Raw genomic sequence first — 13,379 nt, 5'->3', positions numbered from 1 at the left:
AAAGCTTTTTCCTTAATTTATAGAAGCTTACTGTTGCAGGGGGAAACACCCAAGAAGTAATAATGAAAATTTACCTTTGAAGATGCAGCATACATTGCAAATTTTGAGTACCACTTGCTAGCCTTCTCTGCAACCCCTTTTCCAGCAGAAAACATGCTGCTTTTTAGAACATCAAACTTAGGTGTTAACAGCGTATCTAAGTTGAATGATGGTGAAGACACTAGAGTTAATGCACCAGCTGCATCCTGTGGCTGTTCCTTTGCTGGACTGCTTGGAGAATAAGCTGGGGAGGACCAAAGCCTGTCTCTTGGCCTTTCTTCATTTTTGGTGTGGTAACTCTTGGATTTGGTAAGGCTGGATGGCCTTGGGGAGTTTGGGGGAAGGCTGGACCTCCTACAAGGTTGGGTTACTGTTGGACTCTTTTTATTAGCATTTCTGTCATCATAGGGCTTTTGCAACTCAATGCTTGGGGCACGACTTGACAAGGGGCTGCTCATGTTGTTCATGTACATGACTATTTCTTCAGCTAAATCTCGTCTTGCAGATGGAGTTGAAACACTTTTGTCATCGTCATCGTCATCATCCTCTTTCTGCTGTTCTGTCTCAGCAACCAGGAGGGACAGTGGATCAAATCCAGTTTCAACATCTGTCTTTTCAACTGGCTTTACTGGAAAGCTGCTCTTTCTTTGCAGCCTTCTAGTTTTTTCATTGGAGGATTTCACTGTTGCGGGTGTTTCAGATTCAGCATCCAAGTCTTCCAGATCAAAAATAACAGGAGACTCTGTTTTATCCATAAAACTAGAATCGAAAGCTGCATCTTCATCACTAGACTCTTTCTCCAGACTCTCTCTCTTTGATCCTAAAGAGGATGTAGAGGATGTTCTGATATTAAGAGTTTTTGGCCTTATGGTTTTCTGTAATGCACTAGATAAGATTTTGGCATCGGCTCCTAATTTTTCAACAATTTCTCCAGGGTTTGCTTCCTGATTTATTCTATTTATCATGAGTCCCACTAAGGCATCTCCACTCAGGTTACGGTTCCTACTTTCCCATGGTATCTGCCTTAAGTCAGGTTCTACTGCGCTTTTATGCCTCTTTCTTAAGGATTTACTTTTAATAGCTTCTGCTTCATTGGAATCCTCAAAAGATGATGTGAACAACAATCCCACTGAACTCTCTGAAAAACAGAGGAAACAAGGTACTTTAGTTTTCTTGCCTAGCAAGAAATAAAGAAAAATACAAAAGAATGCAAGTCAAATAGTTTACACCACTAAGAGATGGAATTCACTATGTATTATACTAGTGATTGAAAAGTTGGCTTGGCCACGGTCGTAACTTTTAAAGCACAGTGAGATTCAAAAAACAATCTCAGTATTACTTGTCCACTGAAGGGTCAGATGATAAAATACGGGTAAAAGGGAATCAAATCATACTACTCAAGAGTGTTTTGAAAGACACCATCAAGAAAAGTCTTAAGTGCAATTAGGCTCCTCTTTTGGAGAAATACTCCATTACTGAGAGGTCTGAAAGCTAGGGACAGTAAAGGTATCCCAGAAGTGGCCAAAAAAGGAACACTTTCTAATTGGATAAATTTGAAGTAGAGCCAAAAAACCTGTCTTGCCAGAGCATGTAAATTCAGACTTGGAAGTGTAACATTTTGGTGTTTCAAGCAGAGCTGACAGTATAACAGTAATAAGATATGACATTAATAGAGACTCATGAAAACAGCTGAAACTTTCATTTAATTATACTGGATAGAAACATCTTCTCTGTCCTGAAGGAATTTACTAGTAGCCAGTAGGATTTTGTTAGCACATGTTAACTATGGCCAAAAAAGGCAAGCAGGAAAAAGAAGTCTGGAAATGCAGAATATTCACATGGACATCTGCTTGAGACGGCATATGGTGACTCTAACTAGACTCACTCCTAGAAAGTTGCCAAAATGATTTTTTTTTTTAAAAACTAACAAAATACTGAAGAATTTATGGACAAAAGAACTCATAGATATTACTGACAGTTCCTTTTCAAAATGAAAAGTACATAATGAAAATTATACAAGAAAAATAACTCATTTTCTCTTCCACTCACCAGTACTAACTTCTGTTACTGTATTGTCAACAGTACCATTGAGCCGCACTATGCTAGAAGCAGGTTTGGCATTACTTGAGTTCTGGTAGTTTAGTTTAGGAAGGCAGTCACCACTCCCTTTTGTGCTCTCCACCTCAGACACTGTATATACAAAAAAAAATACAGAGTTCTTTAGACTCAAGGCAGTTTAATCTCAATCTCAAATTTCCATTACCTACTAGATACTTCACAAAGAATTAATCAGGTGACAGCACGTTGCACTTATACCATGATGCATAGGTTATCATCAACCTGTGTATAGGTTCCCAAGCTAGAACTTCACTACGGATATCTAATTCCCAGCATTACTTCTACAACTCTAAGTTCCATAAACTTCTGCGCAGAGTCCAAGTAACCAGTATTTTCATGCCAAAATTTGTGGCTTTGGGGTATAAGATGACCTTTGTTAACTTGCAAAGGATAGGTCTGAGTCAGAGGAATATTTTCTCCTGTCTTTGCAAGACCTCAGGGCCAATGGGCCTGTCTCTGTACAGATCTAGTTGCTCCAGTAACTAGTGATTTTACAAGAGAAATGAAGCAAACCTGTTGCAGTATTTATATTTGATATGAAACAACAGATTCTCTTATCAGCTGACTACTCAACTCAGACAATTCCTTGTCTAAAGGAATTCAGGCAATGTCATACTCTGAAGATATACTTAAAGGCACAAAACATTGCCAGTGCAGATTTCTAATATGAAGAGCTGCAAAGGCATCTTAATTATGGCAATTAAAAAAAAAAGCAAAGAAAAAAAAAAAAAAGAAAAACAGAAGCAAGAAACACCACCAACTAGCATTAAGCAGAATTCACATTTCTGTGCCTCTGTCTCTAAAGGTTTTATTAAACCTAACCTACCCACCATCTTACAGGTATGTTCTTATGACCCTGGATAATACTTGCACAGAAATTTTCAAGCAAACTGAAGGGAAGATTTTAATGCTGGAAGGAAGATGGAGGTGAAGGGAAAACATTCAAGCGACTTCTCCAGTTTATGTTTTCTCATCTTCTGCAACACTTTAGCTCAACGAGGCCTAGTGAACTTACAAGTAGTGGAGAAAAACATACTGAACTGAAAATTTTAAATTATTATGTTATTAAGAGAATTTTTGTTATGAAGAGTATTTTCAGTCAATGTACATGGAAGCCTGAAGCACTTGTACATTTTTAATACAAATTCTGATCTGCTGCACGCTTGCATAGAGTCTAGGCTACTCAGCTGCACTTAAAGGAATCATGAGCAGCAGCTATAAAACCTGAAGTGTGTGTGGGAAAACAACCACCACCACCCCTCAAACAAAAACCCCCAAACCACACAAGTCCAAAACCCTTCTCATTTTTGATGCATCTCCAAGATTCACAGAGAATACCAAAGAGCTGAGTAATTCAGACATGCTCTCAGAGGCCTGAAAAAGCTCAGTAGTTCTCTTCTTGCAGGATTTGGAAAGAAAGACTGGTGAAACAGCCTCTTCTGTGTATTATATCTATAAAGCAATTTAAGTGATAATTACATCTTAATACTTCTGTCATTAAGCTTTTATATCATCATCGCTTATTTGAAAGGGAGAAGGGAGAAAGAACTAGTTGTAAAACTAAATCACTAGATATCAAGGAAATTACTTTTAGAGAAAAGAACTTAAGCCATTGACATACGATGAATGTATGTGATAATGCCAGTTTAAAAGAATAAACTGCCCCACTCAGCCCTGCTGAAATTCCCACTTATCCACAGTGAACTAAATATCTGTATCCACAAGATACATACGAGAACTGGAGTCACTCTCTCTCTTGTCCTCTTTTTGTTCTTGTATATCTTGAAGACAAGTTTTCCCTTGCTTGGCTTCTTCTTTTAATGCGTTATTGCCAAAGTCTGAAAGTCCCCCTATCATAACAGGGCAATTGACAGAATAAAGATGATTATGGTATTTAACAGCATGACATTGTTAGACAGAATAAACTGAACAGCCACTGTAATTCAAAGGCCTCTTTTGAGGTATATTTCAGTTAACAGTCAGCATTTTACCACAAAAAATGTAAGGAAAAAAACCCTTTGGATTACACTTACAATATAAACATTAAAATGATGTTTTACTGGATAAAATTAAAGGGATAATATTCAACATTTTTAATACTGTATTACAGCACTGCTTGTCTTTATCCTGTTGCCTTGTTTATTTGCTCAATGTCACATCCTTTCAAGAACTGAGAGGCATCTGAACATGATCTCTTTTTAGAGTTGTATGTTTTTCTGGAAATTGAAACATGTAGTTCTCATGTTTCTAACTAGAAAGTAAAAAGTGTTAAACAATGCAGAAGCAGCATGAATTTTTTCACAAAATAAGATTAAAATAACCAGCACCACCCCAAAAAACCCCTATGTGAAAATTCAAGCAACTACCTGGTAATTCTTAAAGCACAACACCAATCCAAGTGTTACTAATATAGTCTGACTGAATTATTTCAAGAACCAAATTTACGTAACATTAACATAGTTGTTCTTCCAGGTTGTCCTAAAGTATTATCACCAAAATAAAGCAAATGAACAAAGCAAGTAGGAAAGTTTCTGTTCCCTGTAAACAATTAGTGAGCACTTCAGGTCACACATACTCCATGCCCTTTGTCCAGGTCAACATGAAGTCTCCAACAGTCCCCCAGCATTCTTTAGGAGGTTAACTCTCATGCAGTTTGAGAGATAACAGTAAGCACTGGTCCTAGAGAGTGTAACATGGCTTAACGTCATCTTCTTCTCCTTTTCCCTAAAAATGGTGCACTGAATGTCTCCAGAGAGGGAAAAAACCCATGTTGCTATTTCAAAATTGAAAAAGTGCTCTGGAATTTACAGAGAAGTTTTTGGCACTGCTTAAGTATACAGAATGCATTCTAGTTATGTGTTTTCATATAAAGAAATCCCTTAAAAAAATCAGGTAAAGTTGGAAGCAAATTCTGTTAATTATATAAGTGATGGTTATTTAATAAAGGACTAATTTTACTTCCTTAGTTTACATAATCTGAGTTGTAGCTAGTATTACCAAGCTCTTTCATAGTGCTTTGCACAAATAGGTCTCAAAAGTGGTTCGAGGTGGTCAACTTCATCAAGAACAGACAGAAATAAAGTAAATTTGCTCAAGGTCACCCAGGAGGCCAGTGATAGAGCCAGAAGAAGGACTGTGGTCTCCCGAGAGTCTAGGTGAATTACTTTAGCCATAAGGCCATCATATTTATGTTGTATGTCAGAGCAAAGATTTATTTGTACAATATAGTTTAGAGGTTTGCCAAGGTCAGTTACAACTAAACATATTACTAGCTATACTGCTGTACTTCAAAACGTACTATTTCGCCTTACTGACAAGTTATAAATACTGTGAAAAGTAGTACTTACGAAAATCACAAGCTAAGGGTAATCACTACAAGGATAGTATAGCAATCAAACATACTGCAACTTCTTACTAGGAAGAAAAAGAAAACCAAAGCGTCCAATCTTGTAAATTTCATACTTCTACTCCAAATAAAATAAACATGAACGTCTGGTTGGTACACAGAACCTGCAAAGTGTAGTCCAAACTCAAAGACTTGTTCCAGTTGCATCTCAACTAATGTCAAAAATGAATAAATAAAAAAGGAGAAAAAAGGGAAAAAAGACAAGCCTAGACAGAAATTACTGCCATTCATAAGACTGGATATCATATGAACTAGGACAAAAAAGTCTCATGGATTTCAGGTTCATGCTTTGTTGCCATGAAAACCTGATACAGTGAATAAAGAGCAGACTATCTGGGATCTAAAGACAAAAGAAAAATGTTTTATAAAAACAATACACTAGAGTGTTTTAAAACAAGTCTTATCAGATTCACAACAGAAAACTATTTGAAATACAATTAGCTTATCAATGAGGAAATACGAAAAAACATGTGAATATCCTACCAGAAGGGGCTGTATGTGGTGTGCTTGCAGGTAGTTTTTTCAAGGCTCTTTTGAACTGTGCTATTCCTAAAACAACGTTTCTTATTTTCATCCATAGGAAATAGCCACCTCGATTGCTTGAAGGCCAGGTACTTTCCAAAACGGCCTATTTGGAAATACCAAAGTCAAATGAAGTCACTACAAGGAACAGTCAGGAGTGAATCACTAAATTCAATTCAAATTCAGTATCGCACTGCAATCATAAACTGGATTTCTAAACCTCCAAAAATAAGAGATGACAACTTTTCTATCTCGTATTTCTTAAGATTACCAGAAACGACAGAATTAATCTGAATTGCTCCTTTTTTTGGTTGCTTTTATTTGCCTAGGTAAAAGTGTTTTGTTTTTCTCCTCTTTCACAAAATACTTACCTTATTGTAATAGCCATAAGTAATGGCATTAGGGTCAACACCAGCTTTCTGCATTTCAAAAAGAACTCTCACTGCTAGTACAGGCTGACCATACTGTCCACACAGTTGCATGAGCACTCGGTAGCATACCTGAAAATACACACTTTCAGTATTTTGATACTGTAATCAAACACAAACTCCATTCAACAACAACAAAAAAATGCAGACTGTTTCTGGAGTTTGGGGCTTGCTCATTTACCTCATCAGGGGGATCTATTTTTTTAGTATGCATTTTTTGTAGCACATCATATGCAGTTCTCAGAGCCCTGACTTTTGAATGGCACACTTTGACATACGCAGGAAGGCAGATAAACCAAAGACCGTAGCAGTGACGCAACAAACACCTGGACCACAGCTGAGGTATGGATGAGTACTTCTTAGCAATTTTATGCGCAGATTTGATTTCCTATAGAGAAAGATAAAGATGATTTTTGTATATTTACACACACATTATATAAACCTTCTACATGTTTTGAATTGAACATGTATCATCAGACCTATATAAACTGGAACACTAACATGAACGACATGTTCAATGAAGCGGCAAAGAAAATGAAAACAGAGCCTGGGATACCAAAAGCCGTTGCTGCACAATTTCACCCTCCTAAATTTCAAGGTTCGTAAGTTTCTACGTTTATTATTTTTGATTTGCATTCTTTGCAAGATACTTGAGAAAGTTAGAGTCCCTCTTAAAGCCCTCAAAAGTGAAAAGCAATCAAAAAGTGGTCGTGGAAGCCCAACAATTTATGCTCACAAAAAAGAACATGAAGACACTGAAGGTATATGGACAGCACAGCAAGTGACAATCTATGCCCAGAGACCCTGTACAATACAGTGCAAATAAGTGCAAATAAGCACAGGTAAACATCCAAAGAAAAATGAGCATGGCTACCCTATATTCACCTTCTCAGGGATGAATGGTTAGTTACACTGCAGCCATGGCTAGTCAGCCTTTGTAGCTTAATACAAAATGAAGGCAGCAATCTGTCACTTTTCAAAACATCTCACACTGTAAGAATACTTTCAAGTACCTGTTTAGTTCTTCGGAACATTGGTGATGGACTGTTGGGACTACTGGCTTTTGAGGACAGTTTGTTATTTGGTGCTGTCAGAAATACTTGAGGTCGCTCAAACAAATCTAGTTTTAGAACTGGGAACCCACTGTAGCTGTAAAAGAAATGTGTCACTCAACTCCAACAAGGCAGTTCCAAAGAAAATGTGGCATATAATTGCAAGTGAAATCAATTACACTAGAACCTACACAGAAAATAAAAAATGTTACAACTAAAACTTTAAAGAAACTGTCAAAGAAGTTGTTTAATAGATACTCTGCATGATTTCATAAGCACAAGTTTGCATAAAAACAATCTCTTAACCTGTTATACTTCAATGTAACCAACTTACATTCTTAAGTATTTTTGCTTTAATAGTATTTCTTTTAGTTAAATGCGTCAAATGCATTGGTATTGATTCTATTTAATCCAAAAATATCTGTGCAGATTAGTCTCTAGTGAGCATTACAACACAGATGTTTATAGAAAAAAATCAATATGAACAATATCAAGCTATTTGAAAGATTAAATTAGATGTTAAAATGTTTCTCACAGTTAATGAAGAAACCAGACAGTCTCATTTGACATAATCGTTAAACTAGTTACACCAGTCTTCCCTGATTCTGAGATGTATCAGCTCTTTCAAAACAGGAAGCATCTGCAGCTTGTACCATTATCATAGTAACAGCAGCAGCAGGCCAGCAGACAGGATCTATTAATTTCAATTTTAACTTTAAAAAAAAATAAATGTCAACAGCCAGCACAATGTTCTGTGAGCATACAGCTGGCTTTATTAAGTATTTTTGATTCTGTATATATACACACAGAAAAGTCATTAAAACTTCAGAAGAGCTGACATCAGGCATTTTTATATACAGATTTTTAACTTAAGCAAAATAAAGGTACAGGAAAAACACATACTTCATAGCTATCAGAAGAACCTAGAAACTAACTGTAAAAGGGCAGCAGTTATGATTTTGGCTGGTGCCCTACTGTTTCCTTAAACTACCTGTATTGAAGAGGGTGCTCTTCACCATTTGGCAGATGAGGGATCTCAGGTGGCGTTATGAAAACTGTATGCTCACTCTTGTAAGACTCATCCAGCTCTATAAGTCGTGTTTCCCCAGTTTTGTCCATATCTACCTGGAAAATTTATGTTAAAAGAAAAAGTAGTTATTAGTGTTAGTAGTTATTTTCTATTGTTACAGCTGTATCATCTAGCAGGACAAAGAATGTATCAGCATCAGAGGATTGCATTTTAAAAGTAGGGACGCCTTGCAAAGTTACAGTTAGAATAAGAAATTTTATCATTTTTGTAAACTTAACTCAGAAATTACAATCATTGTTTAATTTAAATGTACTTAAATTTCCTGTTTGCAGGTATTATGGAGGTTAGTTGTTCTGAATAAGAACATTTCTAGAAATCTGTTTTCAAACTGCAGCACTAACTTCAATTCTATTTATCAATATGAAAAAGGAGAGCTATGATTTTTCCCTCCATTTCAACCATTTGAAACAGCAAACTATCCAGTTATCTGATGTACTGAGAATCCACAGACAAGCCTTTTGCGGAGATCACCGAAATACACACACATTCAATGAAGCGACATGATAAAAGCATGTGACCTATCTAACAGAGGGAAAGTCGTCTGAAAGGTGTCGATGAGGGGCAGCTCTATGATTTTTTTCCTCTTCCAGATAACCCAACAGCTGTATATGTGAAAATACAGCAAATACTGGTGGTCCTGTGCTCATAGCTAAGGCAGAAATTCAGTTCAGGGACAGTATCATTTCAAGCTGCATTCATTATCATTAAGCATAAACTTAGACTACAGTTGATTTTCTTCATAATCTTTTGTTTTCTGCTTTCTAAGGCAATTTGGACTTAGATCTTTGCTTTATCAGCCTGCTGTTGCTGAGAGAAAGGCCAAGCAGATAAATCATAGTAATGCTACCTTGAGGAAAAAGTGCTCAGCAAAATTAGGGGCTGGAGAACACTTCCAAGGAAGGTTTTCTGCAAGGTTTTCAGAGTGTATTTCCCAAATAAATGCCTGTGCTTTAAAGACCGTGGCAGAGCCACGCTTCAGGGCTCCAGACAAATCTCAAACTGTCAAACTGTAAGACCAAGTGGGAGAAAGCTAACAATTTCTTTGAAAGCATTTCCTGCACTGCTTCTGCTTGTAGGATGAGGCACCTCTCCAACTTCAAGAGCTGGCACCATAAGAAAACCCCATCTACTTCCTAGCATACTGAAAACAATTTTTATTCACATATTTATAGACCCAGTGTTCAGCTCAGATACTGTTATAGTTTACATTTTTCATCATCGTTTAAATGGTCATCTTGTTCTCTTCTGGAAAAGTGACAATTACTGTCTTCCTGCTCTTAATAACTGCATTATCAATAGTGGCAAGTGTACACTGCCCCATTCAGAACTGAACTTCTTTGTGGAAGTTTTGGACCCTTTTTTCCCTTAAGTGTTTCACAACGCACTAATTTAGTTTGTCATTTGTTCTACAGTGAGATATCACCAGAGTTGTTCTGAAGAAACTCTTTACAGGGGCTGTTTTGTAAACCAGATCTCCAGCATGACCCAGGATAAACCTAATTCTTAAGGGAAAAAGAGCAGGCAGGTGGGGAAAGAAGAGAACAGGATAAAGATGACTAATAACAACTGCTTATATGTTAAAGCTAACAGAAGCATACTGAGATTAAATACGTTTTAAATGGAAGTGTGCTGATCAAAAAGGGTCAAAATGCCAAATAAAATATCAGACAAGCCTTCTGCCACCCATGGTTTCATGCAGTCACATAAGTTACACAGTGGACCTAGAGACACCACCTTCCAGGAAAGTCGGGTGTGATCGCTCACTGCAGAGCGACTAATGAGTGAACGGACATGAAAACTGAACAGAAGGCTTCCAGCAGCAACTAGACTTGGTCTTGGCTGTGAAGAACCCACAAGTTTAGCACTGTTCTGTTCTTACAACCCTGTATTTTGGTCAGCCCCTAAAACAGATTGTGGGTAACACTATAGGACCAGCAGTGAAACTAAAGTCAGATACTGCAGACATTTGATTACTACTGATTAGAACTGTATTGAAACAGGTACATCAGATACAGCAATTGGTCCAAGACAAGCCTACAAGCTTAAACCCCGTCAGCCCACCAGCCCCATGAACTCATTTAAACACAAAACAATCAAAACCTTCAGTGACTAGAAGTCTACTTTTGAAAAAACTAATCCAAAAAAAGGTGGTTTTTTTCTTCCACTGAATAGTCCTTTGATGAAAAGGAAAACAAGTTAGAACCAAACAGTACATTATTTGAATGAAACAAAAACGGGCAACTTGTGAAACCCAGGAATATATGTTCTTCATGCCTTAAAGCTTAGCACCAGAAGATTCACGTACAAAAAGAAGCATCTTCCACAGTTCTCTCCCCCTAGTGATGTGGAAATATATCAAGCAGTTTCACTAGAGTTTTTAAGCATTTAAAATTTGATAAACATACAAAGAGGTGCTCTTAATTATACATTTTACTGCATGAGACAGATGGAAAGTATTAGCAGATCTAATCAGCCAAGTAACAAGAACATATGGCTCCTGAAAAGTAGAAATAAGTGAAACTACTTGGCAATCTAAGTCCTTCTGAGGATGTAAAAAGCCCAATCACAAATTTCAGCAGTAAAATAAATTAAAAATCAATAGCTTAAATATGTATTGAGTTGAGACAATTTTTGAATTCTTAGGAAAAAAATGGAAACTTGTGAGACAATTAAGCCATGTCTCTCCACAGACAAAATGGATAATCAATTAAGAATTTCTACTGCTGCAGTCTAGTATAAAATAACATGCGGAAGAGATTACTCTTCAGCTTAAAACATTCTTGTAACATATCTGAGGCAGGTCTTAGATTATGTTTTCTAGATAACTAATTTCATGGTATATAAGAATTTGTCTCAACTCAGTGGCTTATAACTACCCATAAGAGAGTGTTCTAACATCATTCAATCCATGACATTTCATGCACACCCTTCCAGGTACTGGTTAATCTAATGAACCAGATTATTGGAATCTTCCAAATTAATCACATGCATAAAGATATCTTCATAAAGGTAAAGCATCTCGGCTAAAACTCTAATTCTTATGACGTTCCTCGGTATATTTTAGTACTTTGACTTTTTATGTTGCTCTAAGGACACTATCAGGAATAAGAAAGCAGGGGAAAAAAAATGAAGGATGAAGTAAATATATCATTGTCCAAAGAAATCCCACATGAGAATTCATGTCCTCACATCAATGAAATCCTAGTTTCATAAGCAACTCTAAAGCCATGGCAAACCCTAAATGAATAATACTTCCAGTATCTCAGCTTTCCCACATTCAGCAGTGGCATAGAAGTAATTGCCCCCTTAACAAAACTAACGTAAATCCTCAGGTCAGAGAAATAGAAGCTGGAGGAGTACAAGTATGCTCTGCAGGATTTATTCTCATAGCACTGTCATGAGCATTTTTTATGCTAGAAAGAAACTGCCCATAGCATCAACTAGCAAAATAACTGCACTGGAACAGATGAGTTTCTGCTTCAGCAGTATGACCTGCTACTTAGTCTTCTAGAAAAAGTGAAAGCTCTGAATAAGATGCATAGATTACATGCAGTCTTCACAGTGGCAACACCAACTTAAGCATTACTTATTTATTTATTTATTTTAGAAAAACTGTTTGAACTCCCCAGCAAAATAACTTCAGCTAGGACACCAATTTCAGTGTTCTCAAATCATTCTACAAAATGAAGCATCACAGAGATAATTTAGCACTTACTCAATTGTCACATTTTGAATATAAGCCCTATTTAACATTAAGCACAGAACTAACCTGCAATGCAATGACAAATAAATATTGCTCACTAGTGTTTAGCCACTGGAATATATCCCTGTCTGCGAGACTTTCCATTTTTAAACCCGAACTGGCATACAGCAAAGCAAGTGCTACATGCTAAAGATTTTTCTCTGAACTATAAACATGAGGCAGATGTCTTACAGAAGTGCTCATAATTAAATCAATTTACAATCTACAGATACTTGCAACTGATGCTGTACACCACTGTGAAGCACCTTTTCAAGAACTACTCCTAATAAAATACTGAGGCTAGCTAAAGCTATAAGGAGCATTACACAATATTAGACCATGCTTTTATATTTATCTCAAACTTCAGGCTAATTGCTCTCATACTTGTTTTCAAGATACCAACTCATTTTAGCTCTTCTGCACTTTACTCTCTGTGTATAGGGATTTTAACAGTCTTTAGTATTAATTCCTGTGGAATGAACAGCAGGTGACCTACTTTACAGGAAATCCTAGACAACACATGCATTACTTAAACATCAGTGTCCCAGAATACAATGTTCCAGGTAACTATTAAGATGAAAAGTAGGTCTAGAATTTCTTACAATATTCATAAAAACATCTTTCATGTTACAATACAATACAACCAGTGATATAAGACTGTGGATTTCAGTTTAATTCTTCTAAAAAGACCAAGAACTAATGCAAAATAGAATTTTCAGTCAGCCTCAAAACAGTTTTGTAGATCCTCTTTGGAAATACGATGAGCTTTAAAAAGTTAATATACCTCTACTTTGCTTGACCTAACCCTGTAACACGGAAAATGAGCTCCTGGCATTACTCTACGCTGTACTAATGTGGACTTTCCATATAAGTATCTTCAAATTTTTAAAAATCTGAATGATATGTACTTCCACAAAATACTCTCAACTGTAAACCTACTTTGAACTGGGGAATCCAGCATTCTGGATTTAACTATGATCTA

General features: G+C 36.6%; 1 protein-coding gene across 8 annotated transcripts in view; it reads right to left on the bottom strand.

The window, feature by feature from the left end:
- DENND4A (DENN domain containing 4A) overlaps positions 1-13,379 on the bottom strand; it is a 57,600-nt gene that overhangs the window by 12,903 nt on the left and 31,318 nt on the right. For all 8 annotated transcript variants that reach the window (XR_010390913.1, XR_010390914.1, XM_064517862.1 and 5 more), the window contains 8 exons: positions 8,557-8,690; positions 7,527-7,662; positions 6,695-6,901; positions 6,457-6,585; positions 6,047-6,191; positions 3,891-4,007; positions 2,089-2,229; positions 75-1,177 (listed from right to left, as the gene is read on the bottom strand). Coding sequence is in view for 6 of the 8 variants with exons in the window: in XM_064517862.1 (XP_064373932.1) it covers positions 75-1,177; positions 2,089-2,229; positions 3,891-4,007; positions 6,047-6,191; positions 6,457-6,585; positions 6,695-6,901; positions 7,527-7,662; positions 8,557-8,690 (2,112 nt within the window). In the remaining 2 variants the exon portion in view is untranslated. The remainder of the gene's footprint in view (positions 1-74; positions 1,178-2,088; positions 2,230-3,890; positions 4,008-6,046; positions 6,192-6,456; positions 6,586-6,694; positions 6,902-7,526; positions 7,663-8,556; positions 8,691-13,379) is intronic.

Source organism: Dromaius novaehollandiae, chromosome 10 (genome assembly GCF_036370855.1).
Source record: "Dromaius novaehollandiae isolate bDroNov1 chromosome 10, bDroNov1.hap1, whole genome shotgun sequence".
Classification (NCBI taxonomy): Eukaryota; Metazoa; Chordata; class Aves; order Casuariiformes; family Dromaiidae; genus Dromaius; species Dromaius novaehollandiae.
The sequence above is the reverse complement of the archived record's forward strand: the minus strand, read 5'-3'. Positions and strand labels throughout refer to the sequence as shown.